The sequence below is a fragment of the Pipra filicauda genome, unplaced genomic scaffold, assembly GCF_003945595.2.
Source record: "Pipra filicauda isolate LSUMZ 115617 unplaced genomic scaffold, ASM394559v2 scaffold356_size1356884_pilon, whole genome shotgun sequence".
NCBI classification, from domain to species: domain Eukaryota; kingdom Metazoa; phylum Chordata; class Aves; order Passeriformes; family Pipridae; genus Pipra; species Pipra filicauda.
The window spans coordinates 137,724-163,529 of record NW_024104483.1 but is presented as its reverse complement, the minus strand read 5'-3'; the positions used below and the strand labels follow the sequence as shown (position 1 = coordinate 163,529).

General features: G+C 39.0%; 1 protein-coding gene across 1 annotated transcript in view; it reads left to right on the top strand.

Annotated features, from left to right (window-relative positions):
• The window catches only part of LOC114001849 (collagen alpha-1(XV) chain-like), a 125,951-nt gene that overhangs the window by 46,207 nt on the left and 53,938 nt on the right, over window positions 1-25,806 (top strand). Inside the window, exons 5-13 of the mRNA XM_027747395.2 lie at window positions 504-596; window positions 4,873-4,999; window positions 6,263-6,381; window positions 10,670-10,798; window positions 11,672-11,734; window positions 16,966-17,043; window positions 18,079-18,141; window positions 20,321-20,446; window positions 24,075-24,137. Coding sequence (XP_027603196.2) covers window positions 504-596; window positions 4,873-4,999; window positions 6,263-6,381; window positions 10,670-10,798; window positions 11,672-11,734; window positions 16,966-17,043; window positions 18,079-18,141; window positions 20,321-20,446; window positions 24,075-24,137 — 861 coding nt within the window. The remainder of the gene's footprint in view (window positions 1-503; window positions 597-4,872; window positions 5,000-6,262; window positions 6,382-10,669; window positions 10,799-11,671; window positions 11,735-16,965; window positions 17,044-18,078; window positions 18,142-20,320; window positions 20,447-24,074; window positions 24,138-25,806) is intronic.

Genomic DNA, 25,806 nt, shown 5'->3' with positions numbered 1-25,806 from the left:
CCACTGCTAATTGGACCACAACAGGTGGTCATAGGAGATGAGAAAACTTTATTCACCTGCCAAAACTCCTCCTTGGCATCTTGGCACAAGGCCTGCAGCCATATTAGTGGCGCAGCATTTTTTACTATCTGCACCCAGCCATGCCAAGGTGAAACACACAGAAATGCAAAGAAAATTGTTCACACAATTTTCATCCTGTAACATCTGTGTGCGAATCATTTTTTTTTTTTTGGCCTATACAACTCTCAGAAGTGACTTTTCAAAAAGCATCATTTTATTTTGTCTAAAACAGCTTTCAGAAAATGAACTAAGGCTTTTATTTTTCTGAAGGGTAATGAAATGCTGCAAGTACTGAATTAACTTAACATCATAATGACACTGAGGCTTCACCAACTGAAAAAGAAAAAGGTTTTTTTTTCTACATTGAAGCTGCCAATTCCTTGGAGATCATGGTTTTATCCCTGACTTTTATGAACTTCCTCTCATGATTGGTTTTTGCACAGGCTTCAGGGGACAGCAGTGGCAATGGCAGCATTCAAGAACATGAAGTTTCTGAGGCACAAGGCGTCCTTTCACCTTCCCATCTTCCCATGAGGGTAAATTTGTTTGATTTAATTGTAGTTTTTTTACTGTCATAGAACCAGAATTTCTTGTGTTTTCATTTGTGTCCATTGTCTCTTTTCCCTTTGCTGGCTACCACTAAGAAGGATATGGCTCTGTCTTCTTTACTCCCTCGTATCAGGATTTTGTACACATTGATAAGACTGGTCTGTGCCTTCTTTCTTGAGGCAGTCCTTCCTCTCTTATCTTCCTCTAATATATCAAAAGGCAGGCAGCTGGCCCCCAGCCAGTATTGCTGCATGGGGTAATTCCTCACTGTATGCAGGACTTGAATTTTACTTTGCTGAACTACTACAGCCAGCTAGGGTTCTTCTGGCAGCAAAATCACCCAGTGCTTGATGACTCCTCTGTATTTTGCATCACATCCCAAAATTTAATACAGAAATCTTACTGTGCTTTGACTTTTTCTCATTTGGATGCAACTGCAGCGAATTCAAGAAAGATATCTGGATAGCTACTCTATTTAGAAAAACTTAATTCTTTTAGCTATTATTTTAAGTTTCTGTTTAATAACCTTCTTGCACTATTCAAAATTACATGTAGCAATAGTAGAGTTTTTGGCTTTTATTCCTCCTTCTGAAAGATGTGGTTTAATCCCAGCTGGCCACTAAACGCTGCACAGCCACTCACTCACTGACCCACCAACCAGAAAACTCGTGGTTGAGATAAAGATGCTTTAATAGGTAAAGCAAAAGCCAGACACATGAGCAAAGCAAAACAAGGAATTAATTCATTGCTTCCCATGGGCAGGCAAGTGTTCAGCCATCCCCAAGGCAACAGAAGTCGTTGCACGGTGACTTGGGAAGACAAATGCCATCACCTTGAACATCCTCCCCTTCCTCCTTCTTCCCCCAGCTGTATATACTGCAATGACACCAGAAGGCCTGTGTTATCCCTCTGGTCAGTTGGGGTCAGCTGTCCTGGCTGTATCCCCTCCCAGTTCCTTGTGCACCTCCAGCCTCCTCACTAGCGGGGTGGGGTGAGAGGTAGAAAAAGCCTTGGCTTTGTGTAAGCACTGCTCAGCAATAACAAAAACATCCCTGTGTTGTCAACATTTTCAGCACAAATCCAAACACAGTGCCATACCAGCTACTGTGAAGAAAATTAACTCTACCCCAGCAAAAAACAGCACACAAGAATGTTGTTTCTCAGCATAATCTCAGCATATTACTTGCTGTTGCAGAGTACAAAAAGTAGAAAATTTCTATTTTAATGAGCAAGTATTATTCTTAGATTGCTAAAAAATAGTGACAGATCTATGATTTACATGAATAGGGACCTGAAAGTGTAATAGCAATTGCTTATCACTCTATACCACCCCCAAGGAGTAAAAATGTGACATTTTCCTTTAATTTTCCAAGCATGTGAGATCAGTCTTGGATACCAAAATGTTATTTCAAGATCTGACAATGTTGAAGTAGTACAGCAATGTCATGCCCTCTTCAGAAGACCTAGAAGTTGCCTACAGTTGAATTCCGTAATTAAACTAGAATTAATGCCCAGAAGGAAAAATGTTACAGAAAAAGTATTACAGAATGTAATTTATTATTTGCTAATGATGAAGTTGTGGTTGTCATAAATGAAGAGACAAAACATACTTTTTCCTGATTCACCTCTTGAAGACACAGTTGCTCATCGAAGATTATATCATTGCAAACATTTTTGCATTCAGCTATAATACTTCGCTTGCTTTATTTTAATTTCTCCACAAATTATTATCTGTTATGATGTTATTTTAATTTGCTGTTGAAATGTTTTTAAGACTGTCTGGTAAACTGAATGATGCTTTAAGTACACAAATAATTTTCTCTGAAGTGTTACACTGCAATGTTAAAAAAGAAAATATATATATGGCAGATTATCACCCTTTGACAACAAGAAAGAAATAAGCTTCACATAGCTCTTTTTGGTTCTTCAGACACTTTTTGGTGGCAGACTGTCAATGTCTTGGACTGTGTAGAAATAATCTTCACTGTGTCTGTGTGCAGTCCCAGTTAGTACTACAGTAACTCTTTGTGTGAGCCAGTCTCCGAATGGATAATGATACATAGATTTGTGAGCCTGAAAGGCCAGTAAATGATTATTCCCTTCAAAATGCAAGAACTTCATGTGAAAGTATTTCCTTGGATTGCACACATAGTTTTTTCCAAAATGCCTGGAGAATTTCAAAGGCTATACCAGCATGTAATTATGTAGTCTCCTTCAGCAAAATGCTGTTGTTTAATGCTATTGTCAAATTAGAAATGCTTAAAAGCAGTCGTGGGATTTGTATGCCTTCCAGAGTGACTGCCCATGGAGTTTTAATGGGTTTATTCTTTAGAAATATTAAGCAAGAGCCAGAGAAACAAATGACAGTTTAACAATCAGTACAGCCACTGACAGACTTTTCTGAGAAGGTTTATATTTATTTTCTACTCTGAAAAACAACTGAAAAATAACAAATCAGTACTTCAAAGCAAATTGCTATGCTGAGATGGAATGAACAAGCCAAAGGTCATAATTGAAATTATATCTCTGAATAAAGACACTTAGCAGTGTTTATGGTGTATATTCTAACTTGTATTTTTCTAGTAAACACTTCCATACTGTGCAGTAGGAATGGATAGCATTATTTGAATTAGTTCAGAATATTCCCACTGAGGAAAACCCTCAGTTTCTGGATTAGGGTGTATGTATGGATGCCAAGAACTGTCAACAAAGAAGCCTAAACCGTAAGAAGATGGTCTAGGTTCCACAGAAAGTCTTGTCTGTATTACTAGAGGACAGAAAATATAGTTTTTCTTTATAACTATTTCTCAAAATAAAGCTTTCCAATCTTTGTCCTACCGTTCTTTTATTTATCTTAACAGTCAGTAAAAAACAGAAGGAATGCTTTATAGACTATGCAATGGACACATTCTGAATTGTGTGAATTATTTTCTACTGTTTATGTGAAGTTTTGGTTACTCTGCATCAGCAGAGGGAAGTCACTGGACATTGCATTTAAAGAGAAAAGTTGGTCTTCCTTTCCAAAGTCGCAAAGATCCAGTCTTACTAAAGATTTAAAATACAAAACCCTGTAATACGTGACTAGCTTAACAACGTACTTTTACTATGATTCAGATAAACAAGGTGCATAAAAAAGTTTATTCGTCTCTAAAGATTAATTGAAATTGAATGAGATGAAATTGAAACAGAATGTCAAGAACAAGATGTATAATAATAAGAGAAATAAAAGCAAAGGAAACATGAATCTGTTTCTTTCTCAAGTGGAGTAAATGAATGAAATAAAAGTACTTTCATTAACTATAGTGGGGATCATATCTGGCCCGCTGTGGAAAAAATTTCATTTCCCCTTCAAATGAAGCCCTAAAAACCTATTTTCAATATGTTTCTCAATAACAAGAAGTATCCTGAAGATTTTCCTCAATTTTAAAGGATGGTGCTACCTCTCTTCCTTTTGCTGACAACTCAGGAACAATTTCAGCAAGCCCTTATTATGGCATTTTGCACATATAAACCTGGTCCAAGACCAGGATGCGTGGCCCAGTAATTCTACTCCAGGTTACCCTGGCAACATCACTTTTAGATTTTATTTCAGTTGCAGATGCAGGTTTGCATGAAGTAATCTCCTCACTCCACTGAGATAGCCCTTCTCCAGGTCTCTCATTCCATCAGGGAGTAGGCTCTTTACATTCCTGCATGCAGCTGGTGCAAGGCTATTGAAGTGGCCACCCATTGCCTACCCACAGACAGCCTGGGGAGGCAGGGGGTACCAGCCAAGCTCTTAGACCTGCAGTGAGAAGTGTACATTTCTTGTGATTTTCTTCCTCTCTAGGGGTTTGTCAAGTGTACATCACTTGCTTTGGAGGAATGGAGTTCAAAGGTATTTTGCTAGTTTTTCCCAAGATGCTTGACCAAATTGGTGTGACATCTGCTGATAAGCAGAAACTAGATTAGAACTGTAAAGAGAAAAATGAGATAGAAGGTGAAATAAATTAAAAACCTGTAAATAAAAGAGGGTGCGTATATTGGCCATTAATAAATTTTGGTTTTCATGATAGCAATGACAGTTAATATTTCTAGAGGAAGCATAAGTGTAATGACAGATACTGGCAAGATAATAATTGGGAAAGATCTAGATTTCTGTTTTGCTTCATAGATGTGGCAATTCTGATTACTGTACTTTGAGGAAGGTAGTCTAGCGATTCTTGCTTTAAAATATGTGATAAGCCTTTACTCTAAACAGCTCTTTGGGATTTTTTTTTTTAGCCTGAGGATACGTTGGCTGAGCCGGTGGAAGCCCCCCCAACTATATTGTCTTATTTGGAAGAAAATGATTTCTCCGGAAATCAGAGATCAGAAGAAACCTCTGAAGCAGCTAAATTAAAAGAACAAGGCACTGCCTCGGGTTTGGGGATTTTATTTGGGGAGTGGGGTCTCTAGTTCTCTGAGTCTGTTATTTCCCTGTGTATGAAAAACCACTGTCATATTTTGGGTGCTGCCAGGAAAGGAAAATCCTATGGTTTTGTACATCCTGTGTGCTAGAAAAGAATTGGCACATCAAACATTTGGTCTTTGAAACTACTGTCTGTTAGACTGCAATTCGTTAATAGCAGCAAAGGTAGTAACTGCGAAGTGGTAGCAACTATAGCCAGCGTTAAATACATCTCTCACTTTTCCCTCCATATAAGGATATATCTCAGTCTCACTGTTAAAAATGCAGAGAATAGATTTACCCTTCTATAGTGTGAAAATTTCAGTCACAGAACTATGGTTTATATTTTGAAATTATAAAAAAAATGGCAATTGGATAAAACTAAGAAACTGACCTGAGGAGCTGCTGCTGGGACACTCTACAACACTCTAGTAAAGTGCAAGCATTAAGCAAAGGGAATGAAAGGAGAAAAATCCTCTTCATTCTGCTCAGGTCAGTAAGAAGTATGGCACCCCTTGAGACTACCTTTGCAAACAGTCCTACTGGCTCTGAAGCCATGTGGCACCTTTCAGAGGGATTAAGATGGGTATTTATTTGGTGACCTGTTAAAGTAAAGCACAACCTTTCATATAAAACTTAATAATGCCATTGAATAAATAACTATATCCTACTTCTGTTCCCTGAATAGAATGTCAATCTGCCTAGTGCACCAGTAGGGTGTTTTGGATGTAAGTGTAGGCAGCAAAGCTATGAGAGTAAGACATAATGCATTGAGGAATCCAGTCCTCTGCTAGCAAGACAACTTCAGTGCACTCCTAGAAAGCAAAAAGAAAATCTGGTTGTCCTAATAAGGCCAAAGATAATGTTCTTATTGAAATGTCGTACATACTGCAGATAGTACCTGTTGTACTTACCTCTTATTTTTTATGTTATATAGCTGACAAATAGGCAACCATTAGACTAGGACTTGAGGCAAAAATTATGATGCAATACAGCCCTTGTCCTTAAAACAGACATTTGTTTTATAATTTTACTATCACTTTTATTTTCTTTCCTTTTAAAATTTTCAGAGTTATAAAATGATTAATATTAATCTTTGGTATGTATTTTGGTCATAATCTAAATAATTACTTTCTTTGTACAACTTGCAGCATCTGTCTCTGATAAATACCTCTGGGCAGGTTTTATTTTGCTCTCTCAATAGTAAGTGATTATTTTATTTAGATTCATCTGTCATGGAAACTGGACAAGGAAACAGCGAGTCTACTACTGTCATGCAGAAAATCTTAAGAGAAGAAGATGGCTCTGCTGCTGGTGTTTTGCCAGAAGTAAGCGGAGAGGAGGTCTGTATAATGGATTTATCGTATACCTTATCTTTTTGTCCTAAGAACAGGAAAATCTATGAATTACAGGTCTTTCTCTGAGTTGGTACCTCTAGCTATTCCATCTTAGCAGCATGGCAAAATAAAAGCTACTTTTTAAATTCTTGAATATCTTCTCAAGATATCAGACTGAAAAGCACTTACACTACATAGAAGTTTGCATCTATAACCATTGAAATGGGCTTGAGATTTTTGACTAACAAAATGAATTTGTTCTTTTGGTTTTGCTTCTTTTTTAATTTTACATCCAAGAAAGTGAGAAACAAAGAAAATAACCAGCTAAATCCTCATCATAAAAGTCCACAGTTTTTATGCCCAAAAAGCAAACATCTTGGTCTTAGTCACAGTAACCACCTTGCAGGTGAAAGTCCTACTTCCTTCTCTGAAACAGGACATATAAACAGATTTAAAATTACACCAAGTGCTTCTGTATGAAGTACTGAGTGCAAAGAAGTCCTTCATTATCACACTCCTTCATTATCAGGTGATCCAGACAGAAGACTGATGGTAAACCACACTAAACTTTGGGGGAATTCATGCCTAAAATGTGTCTCAGTGGTTTTCCTTAGTTGACAAGAGACTAATCTGAAAATTAATAGTTTATGCAAATTATCTCTTTATAAGCCCAATCTTACTTGAATTACCATCAAAAAGGCTGATCGTCTATTGAATGTCTTGACAAGGGAATGACTGGGTGGATTGCACTGGAGAATTGTCTGCAGCTCCTAGTTATTTCTTTAAGAAGGCGGTGTATGCTGCCTCTTGACAGCTGCATACTTTAACGTCCTGAGAAGAAAATTCCATTAAACAAGTAAGAAGCAGCTTTTCTAGCATTCACAATAAAAAGATGCTTTGACTAATAAATTATTAGGTCTGGGCAAACTTTACAGCCATAGATGGCCTTATATCAAAGTTGAGGCAAGTCAGTGAAGTTGCTTGGGGTCCTTATATTACTTATGTCTGTGCTGGAGTAGTTCCACGAACAAATGCGGTTTACAGCCATGCTGAGCTTCTCTCTAGACTGCCAGCACATTTTTTAGAAGTACTCTAGGAGAGGTGATACTGGTCATCTTTTGCCTGTCAGAGATGCCTTCCAATAAACCTGGTCAGGCCATCCTGTTGTAAGCATCCAAGCTTACATTCCTTTCAAGATCCCTCCTGATGGAAAAAGCAATTCTATAAAGTATGTGTGTGACCATCAAGTGAGTTGTACACTACTGAGCAGAAGAAACTCTTACAAAGACGGGCTGTAATTTAACTGGCAAATCAATTTTGCCAGAACTAGGAATAACTGTAAATTACATTCAAAGCATTGAGGCTAGTCAAATTTTCAGAATAACTCTTTGTCAAATCCCTTATAAAATTAGATTCTCCGTTTGAGTAGACTCCTGTAACCCTGGCTTCTAGACAAGAAAATTAAGAGAAAATGCAAGTCTGTAGCCTGTCTCTGGTTTGATGTTCACACAGAGTTAAGGAAAACAGCAACCCCTTTTAACTCCTACATGGAGAGTACACCAGCCTACATGACTGCAGGTACTACAAACCCCAAGGGCAGTGTCTATCCCATAGGTAGCAAAGTCATCCTCTCTGGTGAGATACCGGACTTTGAAAGATAACATGCCTATTGCATTTGAAAGGTAATGTGTAACCTGAATTTTGTGGGATTCTGAAATTAGAATTACATATGTCACTCATTTGGTTGGAATCCCGTGAGCTGGAGGGCTCGAGCTCCAGCTACTCGAATACTTGCATTACTTGTCAGCATATTTCAAAATAATCAGCTGGCAGTACATTTTTCATTAATTAACATTCTTAATCCAACAGCCACCACAGATTTTTCTAAGCAGAAAATATATAATGACCTTTCTTTCCTCTTGCCTTTGTGACTCCTATGCCAGAAATCCATTCTTTGTATTGATTGAAAGTGTAGTCAGTTATGACAGCTTCTCTTTACCAGAAAATGTACAGCATCATGAATGGCAGAAATTTAGAATAAAAGATCCACATCGTGTGTGTTTAGTTTAGTGTTTAAGGTTGCTCCTTACAGGGTCTTCTGTATTTACTGTGATAAGTTATAACAAGTGGTGAAACATTAGGTCATGGGTGATCCATTGGAGATGACAAACGAGGTTTTAATATTTTTTGGAGAACTTCCAAATATAATTCCTCTAACATTTTCATGCCTGCATTCACATTTTTTAAAACAGCAATTTTAATGTCAGATGAACTATTATTTGTGCAATCTTTCTTTTTTTTTTTTTTTTTCCCAGTTTTGAGCCATTTTTCTTAAATAAAAATCCAGTCTTGGTTTAAGAAGTGTAACACATAAAGCTTAAATCTGTTGTGACAAGTAGTTTTGCTACTTATTCATCTTTACAAGTTTTTTTCTTGACCTTATTTCAATTTCCACATGCTTTTCACTGCATAGATAACCAGGATGATTATATAATATGCTAATGAACAATCTTTTAGAAAATATTAATAAAAAAAGTTACTGCCATTCATCTCTCAGTTTTTACTTGTGCCTGGTGATACTCCTTCCTCCAATGCTCCAATCTCTCTAGATCCCTCTTCAAGGCCTCTTGGCCTTTGGGGGAGTCAGCAGCACCTCCCTGTTTGGTATCATCTGCAAACCTAGTAATGGTGCATTCAACTCCTGCAGCCAGGTCACTGATAAACATATTGAACAGAATTGACCCTAGAGTCGATCCTGAGGAATGCCATTAGTGACAGGTCACCAGCCATATGTAGCCCCATTCACTGCAACCCTTGAGCTCTGCCCTTCAGCCAGTTCTTTACCCAGTGCACCATAAACCTGCTCATCTCACACTTGGACAACTTGTCCCAAAGGATGTTGTGAAGGACAGTATCAGAAGCCTTACTAAAATCCAGAAAATTCACATCCATCTCTGTCCCTTCATCCGTTATGTGAGTGACCTCATCACAGAAAGGTATCAAATTAGTTAAACAGGACTTTGCCTTTGGGAACCTGTGTTGAGTGTGCTTGATGATTGCAGTATTCTTTAAATGCCTTTTGATAGTACTCAGTATAATCTTCTTCTTAATTTTTCCAGGAACTGAGGTTAGACTAACAGATCTGTAGTTCCCTGCATCTTCCCTTGCATCCTTTTTGTAGACTGGAATAATGCTGGCTATCTTCCAGTGAATAGGGACCTCCCCATACTCCAAGACCTTTAGTAGATGATTGAGAGGGGTCCTATCATGACATCCACTAGCTCCTTCAGTACTGTTAACAATCTCTATCAACAATCCTGTTATCTTATTCAGGTTATGATCTTACCCGCAGCTTAACTAAATAGATTCTCTTCTAACACTTTTTCAGATGGGAAAAAATGAGACAAGATTAAAAAAAAAATTGCTGGGCTGGACTTTGGGACCTTTCCTTGTGACAAAACCCAGAAAGGTCTTTAAAAAATCAGCTAACAGTTCTTCTGTTAAAAGCTGTCAGCCTGGTAATTTTAAAATGCTTGGAATGCTACTATATTACATCTCTCCTAGTTTCATTAGCTGCTAATGGAACTCAAAATATTTCATCAGTGCTATAAAATATGAGTAAATCCTAGTGTTTATTTCAAAATACAGTAATGACTTAAATGTTCCATCCTGTACACTGGATTTTAATTTAAATATGAATTAGTGTCTGAGCTTCATTCCTGAAAGGTTTTATTTTATTCCTGGAATACTTTAAATTATTCCTTTTATTATTCTTACTTTCTCTTGACTAAATACTAATGCTTAGCAATATTTTGGTCTTGTTTGCTGTCCATTTTTACTCTTTGCTATTAGTTTTCCTGTTTCATCTTCTGTCACATTTTTACCAAACTGGACATATAACCCTCTTTTGTCAGTTTCGTAGATCTTGGGGGAGTTGGCTGAAGCATTCCTAAACATGTCTATTTTAACTCTCGCAATTTTCTCCCAGACAGACTCAGTCTGGGAAAATAGCCTTTTTCAAACCTATTTTATTGATTTAGACTGTGTGGATTTATGCAGGTATAAAATTAGATCATGGTAACCAGCTCAGTGAGCAACTTATTTGTATGTGCATAAATGAACTCTAATATGGATTATCTTTGCTGAATGAAATATACTGTTTGTATGGTGCCTATAAGGTTTGTGACTGCATTGAACAAGGCAAGGATTCTAAAAGGGAAGGGGGGAAAGAAAGAGGGAAAAATGGGAAAAGTAATACAACACGTTTTTCATATATCATATTTTATTTATTCAGGGCCAGAAAGGTCAGGAAGTAGAGGACGGGTCCACAGGATCTCTAGGAGGGTCAGGAGCAGAAGATTTGCAAAAAAAAGGTCAAGGACCTCCTGGACCTCCAAGGAAACTTGGACAACTTGATCACCCTGTGAGTATTTTCTATCTGTTGAAAGAATGTATTTAAGAAAGGGCAATAGCCAGCCATCACACGTGCGTGAAGGGCTGTAACTGCACAGCCTTACACACTGGCATCAGTTGTACTTCTACAAGATGGATTTTAGCCAGATATATGTCCTCAGGAAGCATCCTAATTGGTAGAAACTGAATAGATTCACGTGGGTCAAGACAAAAAATGCTTTAGCAGATGGTGGCAACAGGCTGAGGTTAATGGTATGATTTGGTGCACTCAGAGCAGCAGTTTGCAGTAGTGTGTTACAAATACATCTTTCTATTCTCTGTTGACTATCACTTTTGTATGAAATTAGATTTCTTTCCAATGTCCAGTTCCTCATAGTTTGAAAGTTGTCAGGGAAGAGGCAGAATTTTAGCCCAGAATTTACCTGCTGTAGGCATATTCAGCAACTTTGCAATATTTCAAGATTTTCTTACTGCTCAGATAAGTAAATGCCTGAGACAGAAAGTTTGAAGAGGACTTCTCAGACAACTGTCACTATTTATTTTAACAGAACATTACAGTTTTCAAAATATTTGTCATCAGTACTGTGGTGGTCCAGTTAGCACTCTGTGAAATCCAAATGCAGCCTGCCAAGTGTTTCCATCTGTATCCCCCAAACCCACAAAGTGGCTCCTCTGCCACTTTGTTGTGGGAAGTGCAGTAGTGGTGAGAGGCAGATTTTGTGCGCTGCCAGCTGCATAGAGGTCCCAGTCCCAAATCTCCTTCTACTGCAGAAACCAAAAGTTAGAAACTAGTACCCTTATATCCAGCCTCTGCTGAAAGTATACAGCCTGTTTAACCTGCACAAAAGATAATGTCTAATTAAAAAAAGTTATTTTCTTTTAGGGTAAAAATAGACATCAGGAATTGCCAGGACTGAAAGGAAAAGCAGGCCTAAAAGGTGAAAAGGTATGTGTCCTGTTAATAAACAACAATCAGGTACCATTTATGCTTAGAGATATGGTAATTTGTACATATTTGTATTGGTACGGTCTGGGAGATAGATGTGGAATCATGGGAAGAATTTAAACATTCTACTGTTCATCCAGGAATGCATGGAGGTCACCATAACAGAATCATAAGTATTTTTCAAGGATATGAATAAATTTTAGCTATAGAAAAAGTTGTGTTTTCACAGGAGAGCTAAGGAAGATATATTGAACACTTAATAAAGAAAAGTCAGTTGTTATATATGACCACTTTGGGCAACTTACTCCACTGGCTAAGTGATTTAGCTGAGGTAGTGTAATCAAATTACCCTTAGGAAATGAACATAATTGAAATAAGAGCTAAACCATCTGAAGTAACAACTTGTATCTCTTCTGAGATAAAGCGAGATATAATAGATTAATCTGTTATTAAAGTACATGTTGTACACAAAATTGGTATACAGACAGTTACTCCAAGTGCCAACTTAATAATCCCTTTCATCTGTTTACCAGAACAATACAGTCACTTTCCAACAGAGATGAATTATCTACCGCACTTACCAGCCAGCTCAGTGCTTCTAAGATAAATCGCACAATCAGCACTGAGAATAGTAATACACAGTTCCTAGGTTTTACTAATAATAACTATTCCATATATAGTATTGGTAATTAATCACATGTGTATCTTGGTATTCTCAAAGGCACATTATAGTTCAAATAGAAATATCCTGCAATAAATGAGTTTACAGGGTCTTGAGTGATGACCAATGTATGTTAGAAATTAAGATCACAGTAGTTGCCCATTTTGGGCAACACTGTATCCAGAGACAACATCTCAGCCTCGGCCATACTGGTCACCATAACTGGTCTACTCTGGCCTCCAATCGGGAGGTCTGGAGACACACCATCTTTAACACTGCTGCTTCCTTTGAGAACGCACGCAGGATCACTCTTGAGGAGAAAAGACAACGCAGAAAGAATTGTGTCTTGCAGAATATACAACCTAAGGAGTCTTTCTGCTGTGCCTTTTGCAATCGGATATGTCTGTCTCGTGTTGGCCTCATAAGCCACCAGTGTGCCTGTAACAAATGTGGATAGAGCCTTCCCAAATCTTCATTCGCGAAACCCAGCCATGATGATGATGAGTATCTAGAGAACAGCATTGCTCTGTAGGTTTGAGAGTCAGACTGGTTTTGCCCCAGAAAGTACATGGACTCAAGAGCCTGTCAGCCCTTGCATGAGTGGGCTGCATGGGAGAGTGAAGCAATGGCTGTTCTGCTTTTGGAGAGACACCATTGGAACTGTGCATATGCACTATTACGCCTCCCCCTAGGCTCGATAACCTGTGGTACAGCAGCTTCTGAGAGGAAAGGTATCATCTTGCATAGTCCCATTGGTGGCAGGAATTCATGCTTTCGTTTGAGCTGGCACTGTTCCCAGACACGTTGTGTCTGGAATATTGGTCAATGCTTCACAACATATCTACACACTTGTCAGCCTTTCCGTGACTTTTGATGAAGCCCTTGAGCAGGAGTAGAATCTCTGGATGTAGTCCAGAACTACAGGTGCCTGTAGTCCATTATTCCCTATTACTATTCACCCCATTTGGCTAATTCTCTACATTACTCTTTCCTGATACACCCCCATTGCAGATAGTGTCTCCCCTCTCTATGGACACTTGCAAGGAGCCTCTTTTCACTCTTCTGTGCTGTGGAACTACTATAATCCCTCTAGCAAAGGGTCAATTTCCCCTATAGTGTTTGCCAGTCACACTGTGGAAAAATAATGGTCTAAATGTCATTTAATAATTAGCTTCTGTTTTGGGCAAATCTGCTTTGATCCTTCTTGTGACCAGAGTAATTTCCAGGCTGCTCGGTACTGACATAAATAATTAATGTTAGGAAACTGTAAAATTAGTCAAACAGCTTTTAGTGGAAAAAAAAGCAAATGGGAAAGATGTCAAGATTATGGTTGTTTACATTTCTTCTATTTATAAGCTAAGTGAAAATTTGCAAATGCAGCTTTATTTTGCAGCTGCTACAACTGCAGCTGCTGTTAGGTGATCATTCTGATCATTCTGATCTTCAGCAACAAGTGCTACAGCTACGCTGCCAAATGGAACAGGGCAAGGAACTGACTGATTTGCTGGTATTTGGGACTTGTGAGCGTGGTCCCTGACAATGTTTTGGCCCATGTCAAATAGACCTCTCTTGGACAATGCCTCGAGGGTAACATTAGCTGTTAACTGTTCCCACTACGCTGCAAGATGAGACTGCGCATAGGCTGACTCTGTGCTCCCCCAGTGCCATCCAGTAGGCTTTTTACTTTGAAATACTCATGCTGATGGATTGCAATACAGTTGTCATGTTATTTCATGAAAAGCGCACAAAAACCCCATACTCAAAATACTAGCTTTGAACATACACAGCTAAAAGGAGGCCCAGGGTCAGCTCAGTACTGTGAGCCCAGCCAGTCTGTTCTACCTGACCTCAGGGCCAAAGAATGGTCCCCAGCCTTAGTTTATTGATTAGAATAGCCATCGGAAGGAGAATATTTCAGCAATAGGAGAAGCAGCTTAGCTCTGGAGAGCTAAAGCTATATTGGGAAGGAAAAAACTCCAGTAATCTCTTCCTGATTACTTTTATGACTATTTTAGTAAGGACATCTTAAGCTTAGATTTTCATTTTAAAATTTGGACTAATATTTTCAAGGGACACTTCAAAGAGACATTGTGAAAATAAGTTAACAAATGGACACTAAAAATCCTAACAATAGGTTCAAAAGCACTAAGGAAAACTGACAGCTTCATATGTAGAACTTTTTCTTGGCAATGCTTTCATCATCATCATCATCATGGCTAGGCTTCGCGAATGAAGATTTGGGAAGGGCTCTACCCACGTTTGTTACAAGTGCACTGGTGGCTAAAGAGACCAATACAAGATAGACATATCCGATTGCAAAAGGCACAGCGGAAAGACTCCTTAGGTGGTATATTCTGCAAGGCACGATTCTTTCTGCGTTGCCTTTTCTCCTCAAGAGTGATCCTGTGTGCGTTCTCAAAGGCATCAGCAGCGTTATAGGTGGTGTGTCTCCAGACCTCCCGATTTGAGGCCAAAGTAGACAAGTTATATTGATCAATATGGCCAAGGCTGAGATGTTGTTTCAGGGAGTCCTTGTATCTTCTCTTCGGGGCTCCTCTCATGTGGCAGCTGGTGGCAAGTTCACCATAGAGCAAGATCTTAGGGAGGCGGTGGCCCTTCATTCTGGAGACGTGCCCTGCCCATCGCAGCTGTGTTCTCATCAACATGGCCTCAATACTTGTGACTGCTGCTTGTTCTAGAACGGATGTATTGGTCACATAATCTGACCAGTGGATGTTTAGGATTGTACAGAGACAGCATTGATGGAAGCGTTCTAGGAGACGCAGGTGGTGATGGTAGATGACCCATGATTCAGATCCATATAAGAGAGTAGACAGCACTATGGCTCTGTAAACGCTGATCTTGGTACTTTTCTTCAGGTGTTTATTTCGCCAAACTCTTTTATGAAGCTTTCCGAAAGCACTGTATGCCTTTGCTAACCTGTTGTCTATCTCCCCGTCAATCTTACCATCTGAGGAGATGAGGCTACCTAGGTAATTAAACTGCTGGACTGATTTGAGCTCTGAGGCAATGCTTTAAACAGACCCAATTCCTGCAGTAGAAAGCAGGACAAAGAAGAAGACACTGATCTGATCCTCTTTTGCACATGTGAATAATTTTTAAGTTATTAGTTGTTCAGAAAATCATTTCATTATCCCAGTCAGTGTGATTTCCTAGGACTGGCTGTGTTCACAGGGTGAGCAAAGCTTAAAGAATTATCTGTACACACACAAAAATTCAAACCAGTTATGCTCTTCAAAGAGAATCGGCTTTTTTTTTTTCAGCATAATAATATTGAAATTTGAGGAACTGCCTGCTTGTTTCTGGTTCTTCTCCCTGAAAATGGAAAGCTGGGAATGAATGGGGTGCTACATATCAGCGGAGAGTGGGCAGCTGGTTGTCACTTTTCCACTATGGTCCATGTTCTGCACAGAGATACATCCATGAGATGCTCCTTATGGAGGAAATGGCTGAGGTTAGGCTTCCAAAACAATGGCTGTGATCCAAATGTGAGAGCTGGGGATTTTTTGTCTTCCACACACAAAGTGGAAGAAATTGCATGAAAATAAACACCAAAAACTGACAGAAGCTAATGTAATAATCACTGGAAAAGCAAAGTATATGTTAAAATTAATGAAGAGCATCTGTAAAATAACACACTGGCAGACAGTAAAAATAGCCCCAAATGAATTAAACACATTCTCTGTGGACATGACTAAAGTATCACTATAGGAACCATTTGACAAAGCCACAGGGAACAAAGAACTGAATGAATACATTTATCTAATTAATTGTCTAATTAATAAAGAGCAAGTGACCAAGAGGCAGGTAAAAGTCAGTGTTTCCTGCTATGTAACTGAATATGTGAATTTAAAAAACACAATTAAAATGCTCATAATCTCAGATAGTAAACTGGCAGGTTAGAGGATAAAGCATAGATCAGTAGAGGCAGAACCTCAACTCTTGACTCCAGTGAAAAATACTGGACTTGGGCAGAAAAATTATTAAAATTCACAAACATCTTAAGCTGAAGCAGTTCAAACTAACCTCAGCAAAATGTCAGAGGTGATGTAAGAAAGCTAAAGTAGAAGAGATGGTACTAATTATAAAAGAAAATGACACATATCTGAACAGTGTCTTTCATTGTGTTGACATTAGATAAAGATCAATATATAGGAAAAAAATCATGATGTGGTGGTATTGGAAAAAGCATTACAGATCTGTGGTGTGACCACACATGTATTTATTTGTATCCTAAAAATGCAAGTTCCCCAGTAAAACTTTATTCTGGCAAGATATATACACTGTCTAATGCTGTCAATGCTGCTTGTACATTTGCAAATTCATTGCAGAAGCTAAAAAAAGGAAGAGATCTTTCTTTCTTTGCCAATGCAAAGATCATGTTTCTTTAGAGCTTGTCTTAGAAATGAACAAAGTTCAACCCTGCTCATAGCATCTAAGCAGTCACTTTTGTTGTTTCTTGTGACTGGAAATCCACACAGATTGTAGCTAATGCTTATAGTATTTATATGGTTAAATCCTTGCTGGTTTATCTTAATTCCCGTTTTAGGGTGATCCTGGTGAGGGATTGCCAGGACCCCCCGGACTACCAGGACCAGCAGGACCATCTGCTCCTTCCAGAGGATTAGTGAGTATTTGAGGATCTCTGTCAATGAGCTCAGCTTACCACAGAGGAATTCAGAACTAAATAGGTTTTCACTGGGAAAGTAACCTGACTGCCATAGATAAAATAATGTTTTCTAAAACAGTCATGCAGAAGTGCAAATAAATGCCTGATTAAGGTGTGTGCATACTGTAAGCTACATAAACACCCAGCATTCTCTGACTTCAAGAGACTAGCAAGGCAGCAACAGATCCCTAGGACAAGGTGCTCCAATCCAACAGCTTTACCTAGTCAAAGGCCACTTCTATAAATGTAACAGTGAACACCAGGTCCTGCACCACCTTAACTTTCTTGTTCTCTGTGATACCAAGTTTCAAGGTTTTTAATTCTGGAGTGAAGCAGAGGAAGTCTCAGTGCATCCTTAACTCCCAGACTTTTGAAACATTAGCTTTTGTACTACAATAACAGATTCAGGTAGTAGTTCTCTCTGTGCTTTGGTTTTTAGTTTGCAAAACATACACAGCTATGAAACTCATCAAGAACTCAACACTAAAGTGGTTTTTTAACAAAGTACTTTAGAAAAAGCTTCAGTATATTAATTTTTCCTTATAAAATGCCTCTTTTGATTCCAGTTGTGAGAATCTTAGAATCTGGCTTTTTAACCAATAGGCACATTCTAGGAAACAGTGGTTATTTGTTAGGTATGTGTTTTGGGATATTTTTAATCTTGACAGGTATCTTTCTGCAGTTAAAATTTGTCTGAGATATTGCTTCATCTTCAGTTCACTTAGTCATATAGCATGTGTGTCCTGCAGGATGGTTGTCACTGTGCTCGTAGAGCATCTGCAGGAAAATATAGTGCTCAGTGTCTGCAAAATAAGATGGTATGAAACACCAGAAACGTGACCGAAATGTGTTTGTTGTATTATAATTTATTTCACCAGTGGCAGACTGCTGCAAGGATATTGACTATAGCTGTATTTCCAGTAATTGTCAAGTGATATTTTCATTTGTCACCTTTAGAAGCAATATTTTAAAATGGAATTCTCCTAATTTCAGAATAGGCTGGAACCCGAAGAATCAGGTTCTGGAGATAATGACAGAGAGACTGAGATTTTAATTGTAAGTATATGTTGATATTTCTCATTAACATAGTAAAGAGCTTTATTTTACTCCTCCAGATCATAGAAGGTCAATTTCAAAATGTAAATTTTGTACATGCTTAATTTACAGCATCCAGAAAGGATTTGTAGGGTTTCATTTCAAGATCTGAAAAGACCTTAATGTATGTGAGTGGGGAAGAAGTATGAGAAAGAAGGAGGAGGACAACAAAGAAATAACAGCAAGAGGACTTTTAAAAATGAGAAAATGCTTTTAATCTGATTCTGAGAAGACAGTAAAGAGGAGAGAGGTGGCAATCATAAATCCATAGAATCGTAGAAAGACTTGGACTGGATTGGGATATTAAATGTCATCTTGTTCCAACCCCTCTGCCATGGGCAGGGATACCTTCCACTAGACCAGGTTGCTAAAAACCCCATCCAGCCTGGCCTTCAACACTGCCAGGGATTGGACATTCACAGCTTCTCTGGGCAACCTGTTCCAGCGCCTCACTACCCTCACAGTAAAAAATTTATTCCTAATATCTAATCTAAACCTACTCTCTGTCATTTTGAAGCCATCTCTGCCTTGTCCTATCAGTACATGCCCTTGTAAATAGTCCCTCTCCTGCTCTCTTGTTAGCCCCCTTTAGTCACTGGAAGGTAATACTATTCTTTACTTTTTTGAATTTGGAGTACCTGTTCTAAACAAATGAGTGTGTCTGTATGAAATGCTTTACAGTGCAGCTTCCTGACAAACTGAACATCAGTAATACTGCAGTATACTCCTTTCTGAGTTCATCGTGTTTCCAATGAACTCCAGAATGCTATAGCATACTGAGGCCTTTCCTTTGCAACACAGCTAGTGATATTTTTCATTCTCTCAGACTGGTTTCTACCTCAAGACTTCTGTTTCTTTTCTTTCCTTTCTCGTTTTGCTCAATACCTTATTCTCAAGGCTCTTCAGAACACAATTGCCAAAAGCTAAAACTTAGTTATCATACCTGATTTAGGAGGTTCTTTAGATGCCCTATGTAGGTAATGAGACAGGTGAGTGCTTGGAAAGCTCTGTTAACTGTACTGAAAGTCCAAGATGACCCTCTTCCTAACAGAATCCCTTAGATGACCTTAAGTCAGAATTAAAGATTTTTTGACTTTCAGTGACATGGCCCAAAATTTCCAACTTTACGTGTTTGCCTGCTAATGCAAGCAGCAACAAGGATAGAATTACATGAGAGAGAATATTTGCAAACGCACTATTTCTCCTAAAGTAACATTTCATTCATTTGATTCAATTTAATTACATCTGCTCATGTCTATGCAGGATAGATCTTCAGAGTAGAGGCCATTTTTACAGCACTAAGCCCTTGACCATGAGTAGAGATTCTTAGTGCTCCAAAAACAGCATGGAGAAACCCTTTGAAATGGTAGTTGAGAAAAAACTAACCACTTCCCTCTGTACAATGATCCCTTGGTTTCATTATGGTTAAGTCTCTTAACTTTAGATCGATCCTCAGGATATGTCTAAGGTCTTTACTGGGCTGCAGAGAGCTGATACAAATTTTTTTGGTTTTCAATTTCCTGCTTGCTGATGCATGCCATGAAGTGGCACAATTCAGAGAACAAGGGTGAGGGAGGTGCGGGAACAAGTTAAGTCAGCAGCACCTGCATTCAGTTAATTAGGATCAGAAAGGAGCATTTTGACCTTGACTGGTGTTTTTGATAAAGAGAGTTCTGTGTTCTCAAAGAGAACACCGCTTTATGGCCTTCATGCTTTGCATGTTTTTCCCGTGGCTGAATACAGTCAAATATGATGTGGAGGGAGGGTCAAAACACCAGTTTAGGATGATCCTGGGAATTTCAATTAACTAAAAGACAAACACTAGGTACTGTTTACAAGAGAATATGAATAAAAGGGGAATGCTGTAAAAGATCGGTGGACAAATCCCAAAATCAAATTCTGTGTGGTGTGCAGCCTCATTTCTTTCAGCACCCATATCTGCCATAGGAGATCAGTGTGACCCTACGAAAGGAGTGTATATGTGAAACTGAAATTGGTTCTTAATGAAGAAAATGTGGGGTGGAAACCCAAACTGAGAGTTTTATGTACCTAAACATCATGTGTGAGCTTTTTCCTGTTCCGTGTATGTACGAATGAACCTGGTTAGGGTAATTTCTAACAGTGCTGCTGATTTATCCAGGGTCTTCCTGGGCCACCAGGCCCTCCAGGACTGCCTGGTCTTCCAGGAAAGCCAGCACCTGATTCAGGTGTAGGACCTCCTGGGTCACCAGGGGAAGATGGAGCTTCTGGGGAACCAGGCCCTGAAGTGAGTACCCATACATGATGTTGTTTCTGTCCTGCAACACTAAGTTCTAAGGCTGACAGTCTATGTAATTCTTAAAAAAATCGCAGAATATTTTTAATTTAAGAGGTTGGATTTTATTCAAATTTTGCACAAAAAGAAAAGTCTTGTTATCCAAAGCACATTACTTCTCAGCAGGATGTACATTTGGCAGATGGATACTGGTAATCTGGACCAGAATAAGTAAAAAGTAAGAATCCTTTTACCAACACTGCATAAGCTGCAGGGAATTTGTAGAGTAAATTGAATTTTCCTCTTTCAGGAACTCCCTTTTCTTTAGCTAGGTAGAAGCACTTATTCCTGTGGACATGTGAAATATAGTTCTATTGTAAAAAAGTTGCTAAGGTTTGAGTATTACCTATTTGTTAATAAATCCTCAGTAAAGTGGTTTTTCAGTGAAGAAAACCAATTTTTTAGCATTGATCAGCTCTGAGAATCCTCTCTGGAACTAATAGATTAGCTCAGTTAGGTAGAGCATGGTGCTAATAGTGCCAAGGTTGCGCATTTAATCCCTGGCTGTTCACTTAAGAGTTGGACCTGATGATCCTTGTGGGTCCCAACTCAGAATAATCTGTGATTCTGTGTATTTAGTAATATGGTTCCCTTATTCCCTATCAACCATCTGCCAGTAGCAGTTGTACTCACACTACCTTCAAAGTAGGTCACCATTACTGTATCTGACAAGGTGTAATTAGCATATATTAAAGAAATGTATTGGTGACAGATGTTAAAAAGGAGATCTCATTACATCTCAGCTGCCTTGGCATGGTTTTTTTTGAGGATAACTAAGCTGGGAGTTAATACAATATCTAAGAAGTGTTTGGCCATCAAGGTGGAAAACAGCATCCTTTGTGCAGAGAGAAATTAAGCACCTGAAAATCTTTAATATGGGATTCAAGAAGCACGTGCATAGGAAGCTGGTGAAATCCATTATTCTCTGCACCTACTGATGACATTCTAAATTAAAAAAATAGTCTGAAATGCTGACCAGATGTCATTAAACTGTTAAGCTCCCAACAGTTTTTTTTTTTTTTGTTTTGAATCCAAGACAGGTCTAATTGTATTGAGGATTACAACTGTAATTTTAAGAAAGTCAGTTACCCTAATGCTTTATTTGCTGCATTTGACGTAGTGCTGTATTAGATTAAAAGGTGCTCTATAATAGTGTCTTTGCAATTCAGAATATGCTTTCAACTTTCCTGACTATGGCTGTTTATATGTCTTTAGAAGATAAAGTAACTAGAATGGCCTAGGATATATTGCTAAAATTTGCCATAAAATAATGATGTAAAAATGAATTCAAAGAAAATGGAGAAATATGTATTGACTAATCTTTTATTTTAAATATTTATGTAATCCCTCTTGTGTAATCTAGGATTTCACAGGCCATGGCATTAATTACTTGTAGCCACTCAATTCTCTGATGGAACAGAAATAATTGTTGTCCACTTTCGGGATAATTCCTGGGAGGCACATCAATTAAAAAAGTAAAAGTTAAATGTTAAACAGACTAGTGAAGTGTGTTTTCAGAAGAATCAGACCAGGACAAGTCTTCAGGCTGCTGAAGGAAAACTCCAGCTATTAACAGTACAGACTCACACATTCCCACCATTTCAGATCACCTAAGAAGCTGTCATCCTGCTCTACAAAGATATGCACACATTTGCACAGTCTCTGGGTAAATGAAGTGAAATCTATTCCCAGAAGAAATTTTTGGATGGGAATCCTCATTTAGTAACACGTTGAAATATTTTTGTTATTAAGGGTCTTCAGCTGTGAATTCTAATTTCAGAAGACTAGCCAATTACTTGAAGTTGCAGACAGGCTTAAGTCCTTGCTAAATCAAGGACTTTGTGATGTAACATCTCTTCTCTTAAGAAGCATGCCTTGGAAATGTTTGAGCTTCACATTGCATCTGATACTGATGTGATATTGACCTGATTACACATTTTCTAAATGCTACATGAAGTTAAATTGCCTCATGGCATTGTATAAGGATAGTTTCTATCGTAATTTTTTCATTTGAGGTAGCTCACAAATACATTAATATACTCTGATGAGATTAACAAATCTCCCAGTGTTGCCTGCTGGCTAAAAAGAGAAACTATCCCGAAATCTCTAAAGGTAATAAGCAATTTTAGCACAATGGAACTTAAAATTGCTGAGCAGCATAGGCGAAGTAGCCAGTAAACTTTAGAACAATTATTGTTGTTAGACCAACCTCTCTTCTAATCTTCTTCTGTTTATGTAATTATGCCAAAATACAATATGAAAATGTTTGAAACATACTGAATATATTTCTGATCTTTTTAATATTGAAAGTAATCCATTAGTTACTCTGTGACATACAGTGAATCCAAAGGGCAAAAGCAGGGAGGAAAAAATAAAGACATCAGGAAAAGTGAGCCTTTGTGATGATTCTGAAAACATCAGAGGAAAACAATGTTTTCTGTCTGCTTCTGCAACCATTTACATCCTTCTCAAAAGCAAATGAATAAATAAATGTATAAAAGATCCCCAGAGGCCCAAATACACACCTGTAAATTTAATTAAAGGCTTTCAGAGCCCAATTTAAAAAATATAGGCCATGCAAAATAGCATGTAACTGTTACCTTTCTTACATGTGTAGTTACTGTGGACTGGACATCAATACCTGTACTGATTGATTCATTGACCTTACGAAGACAGTTTTTCCCAGCCTGCCTACTCACTCAAAAGCATGCTAAGTCATGGATACAACACGGGAGATTGGGTAGAGAATTTAATATACATTTTTCAGGGCAAAATTAAAGTGGGGTATCATGAACAATCTGAGCACCATCAGCCAAAGCAAAGTGGCAGCACCTTTTTTTCTGCAGGAAGACTTCTTAGGAGTACTTTTCTTAAAAGTATAGGAATGCACCTGCAGGCTCAGCAACCTAGGGACACTTGACAAAGTGAGTCTTAATAAACCAAGCACTCCCCTGCATGGAGAGGTGAGACCCAGCCTCATTGTTCCCGTGCTAGGGTATCACTAGAGTTGTGTGAATCAAGACCTCTGTCACCCTACTGGCTTCTCTGTTTGCAGTGACAACACAGAAGCCTCCTGTTTGACACCATGCCCTCTGTATCACAACTGCTTTTAATGATTCTTTGATTACCTGGCCACATTCTGATTTTGTCAATATCAGGGTTTTCTCAACTGGGTCTCATCTAGCACTGATATTGCCAGAAGTGTGGATAACTGAGATGCCTGGGGATTTGAACCTCATTGCATCTTTTGTAGTGTTGTCAAAACCTTCTTGGATAGCAACATTATTTTACATGCTAACGTTATATCCACATCATGCTGGGTTTTATTTTTGTTTACTATTTTATGATTGTTTGATATAATTTTCTATTAAAATGCATCTAAATACTGTTTTGATGCAAAGCCAAAATCTCAAAAGAGAAGAAATAAAAGTGTTAAAACTTAATGGTGTGAGGTACTACCTGGTGCTACACATTAGTCTTTGATAATGCTGTATCATCAGTTGGTCCAAAATACTTAAATACATGTGCTAGAAACTGGGCTCTCGAATGGCACCTGCCTTAGATTCACTATCATCCACAGGGTCCTCAAGGTCCTCCTGGTCGTGATGGAGTGGTTGGCCCACCAGGGTGGAAGGGAGAAAAGGTAAGTTAAATGTCTGTCTTGCTCCTACTTCAGTGGAAAATCTTTGTCAATTCTAGGCTGCAAAAATCATAAATAGTTGTCCCTGCAACACATTAGCAGCTGATTTCAATATTTTTTATTGCAATCCAGCGGCTAACGGCTTATTAGAACACATCTCAACAGGCATTTTCAAAAATCCAGAATTTCCTATTGGATACTGTCTCATTTTCTGCAGCATGCAATATTCAAAATGCAATGTGAACTACTCTGTTGTGATTTGCCACTAAAAAGCCCTTCATGACTGGGCTCAGACAGGTGAGTCTAGGGGGAAAAAGAGAACTCCAGCTAATCCAGCCTGGCACAGACTGACAGCATGTTATGTAACAGGTGAGGAGAGTCTGAAAGAGCTCAAACCATTTAATGTGGCGAACAGGAGACAAAGGAATGGTTGACTTTGGCTGGACACCAGGGACCCACCAAAGCCACTCTATGACTTCCCTGCCCAGATGGACAGAGAGAATGTGATGAAAGGCTCATGTGTTGAGATCAACCAGAAATTACTGTCACAGGCAAAACAGACTCAATGCGGGGAAATTAATCTAATGTATTGCCAATCAAAAGATCAGAATCAGATAATGGAAATAAAACCATATCTTAAAAACACCTTCCCTTAACCTCTCCCTTCTTCCCAGCTTTAACTTCACTCCTAATCTCTGTACCTCCTCCACCCCAGCCAGTGCAGGGGGATGGCAAATGGGGATTGCTCTGTCACTGCTTCCTCCTCAGGAGGGAGGACTCCTTACAGTCTTCCCCTGCTCTAGGATGGTATCCCTCCCACGAGAGACAGTCCTCCACAAACTTCTCCAACAGGATTCCTTTCCACAGGCCACAGTTCTTCATGAACTGCTCCAGCACAGGTCCCTTCCACACACAGTCCTCCAGGAGCAGACTGCTCCAGCATGGGTCCCACATGGCATCACAGGTCCTGACAGGAGTCTGCTTCCAGTGTGAGCTTCCCTTCCTTCCTGAAGGGGGTCATAGCCCCCTTCAGGCACATCCACCTGCTCCAGTGTAGGGCTCCTCCACAGGCTGCAGGTGGATCTCTGCTCCACTGTGGACCTCCATGGGCTGCAGGGGCACAGCCTGTCTCACCATTGTCTTCACCATGGGCTTCAGGGGAATCTCTGTTCCAATGTCTGCAGGGCTGTTCCTCTTGCGTATTCTCACTCCTCTCTAATCTGGCTGCATTTGCTCCTGTGCAGTAATTCTTTTCCCTCTTTAACTCTGTTATTCCAGAAGTGCTTCCACCATCACTGATTGGCTCAGCCTTGGCCACTGGTGGGTCTGTCCTAGAGCCGGTTGGCGTTGGCTCTGTCAGACATAGGGAACGCTTCTGGCAGCTTCTCACAGAAGCCATGCCTGTAGCCTGCCCATTACCAAGATTTTGCCATGCAAACCCAGTATGGAAGGCTACAAAGTTTGCATTTTAAGTACTGAATCGATATTTTTCACCCCACTTCAAGAAGGATGTGGAGAAAACAGAGACAAAGTCTCCAGGACAATTTCATCCTCTAGTGAGCTTCTACAAGACGCTTTATGCACAAGAACTTGAAAATAGATTCCCAAGTGTACATTGTAAGCTCACATACTGTAAGAGCAATGAAAAAGCAAGACTTAAATGGCCGGAATA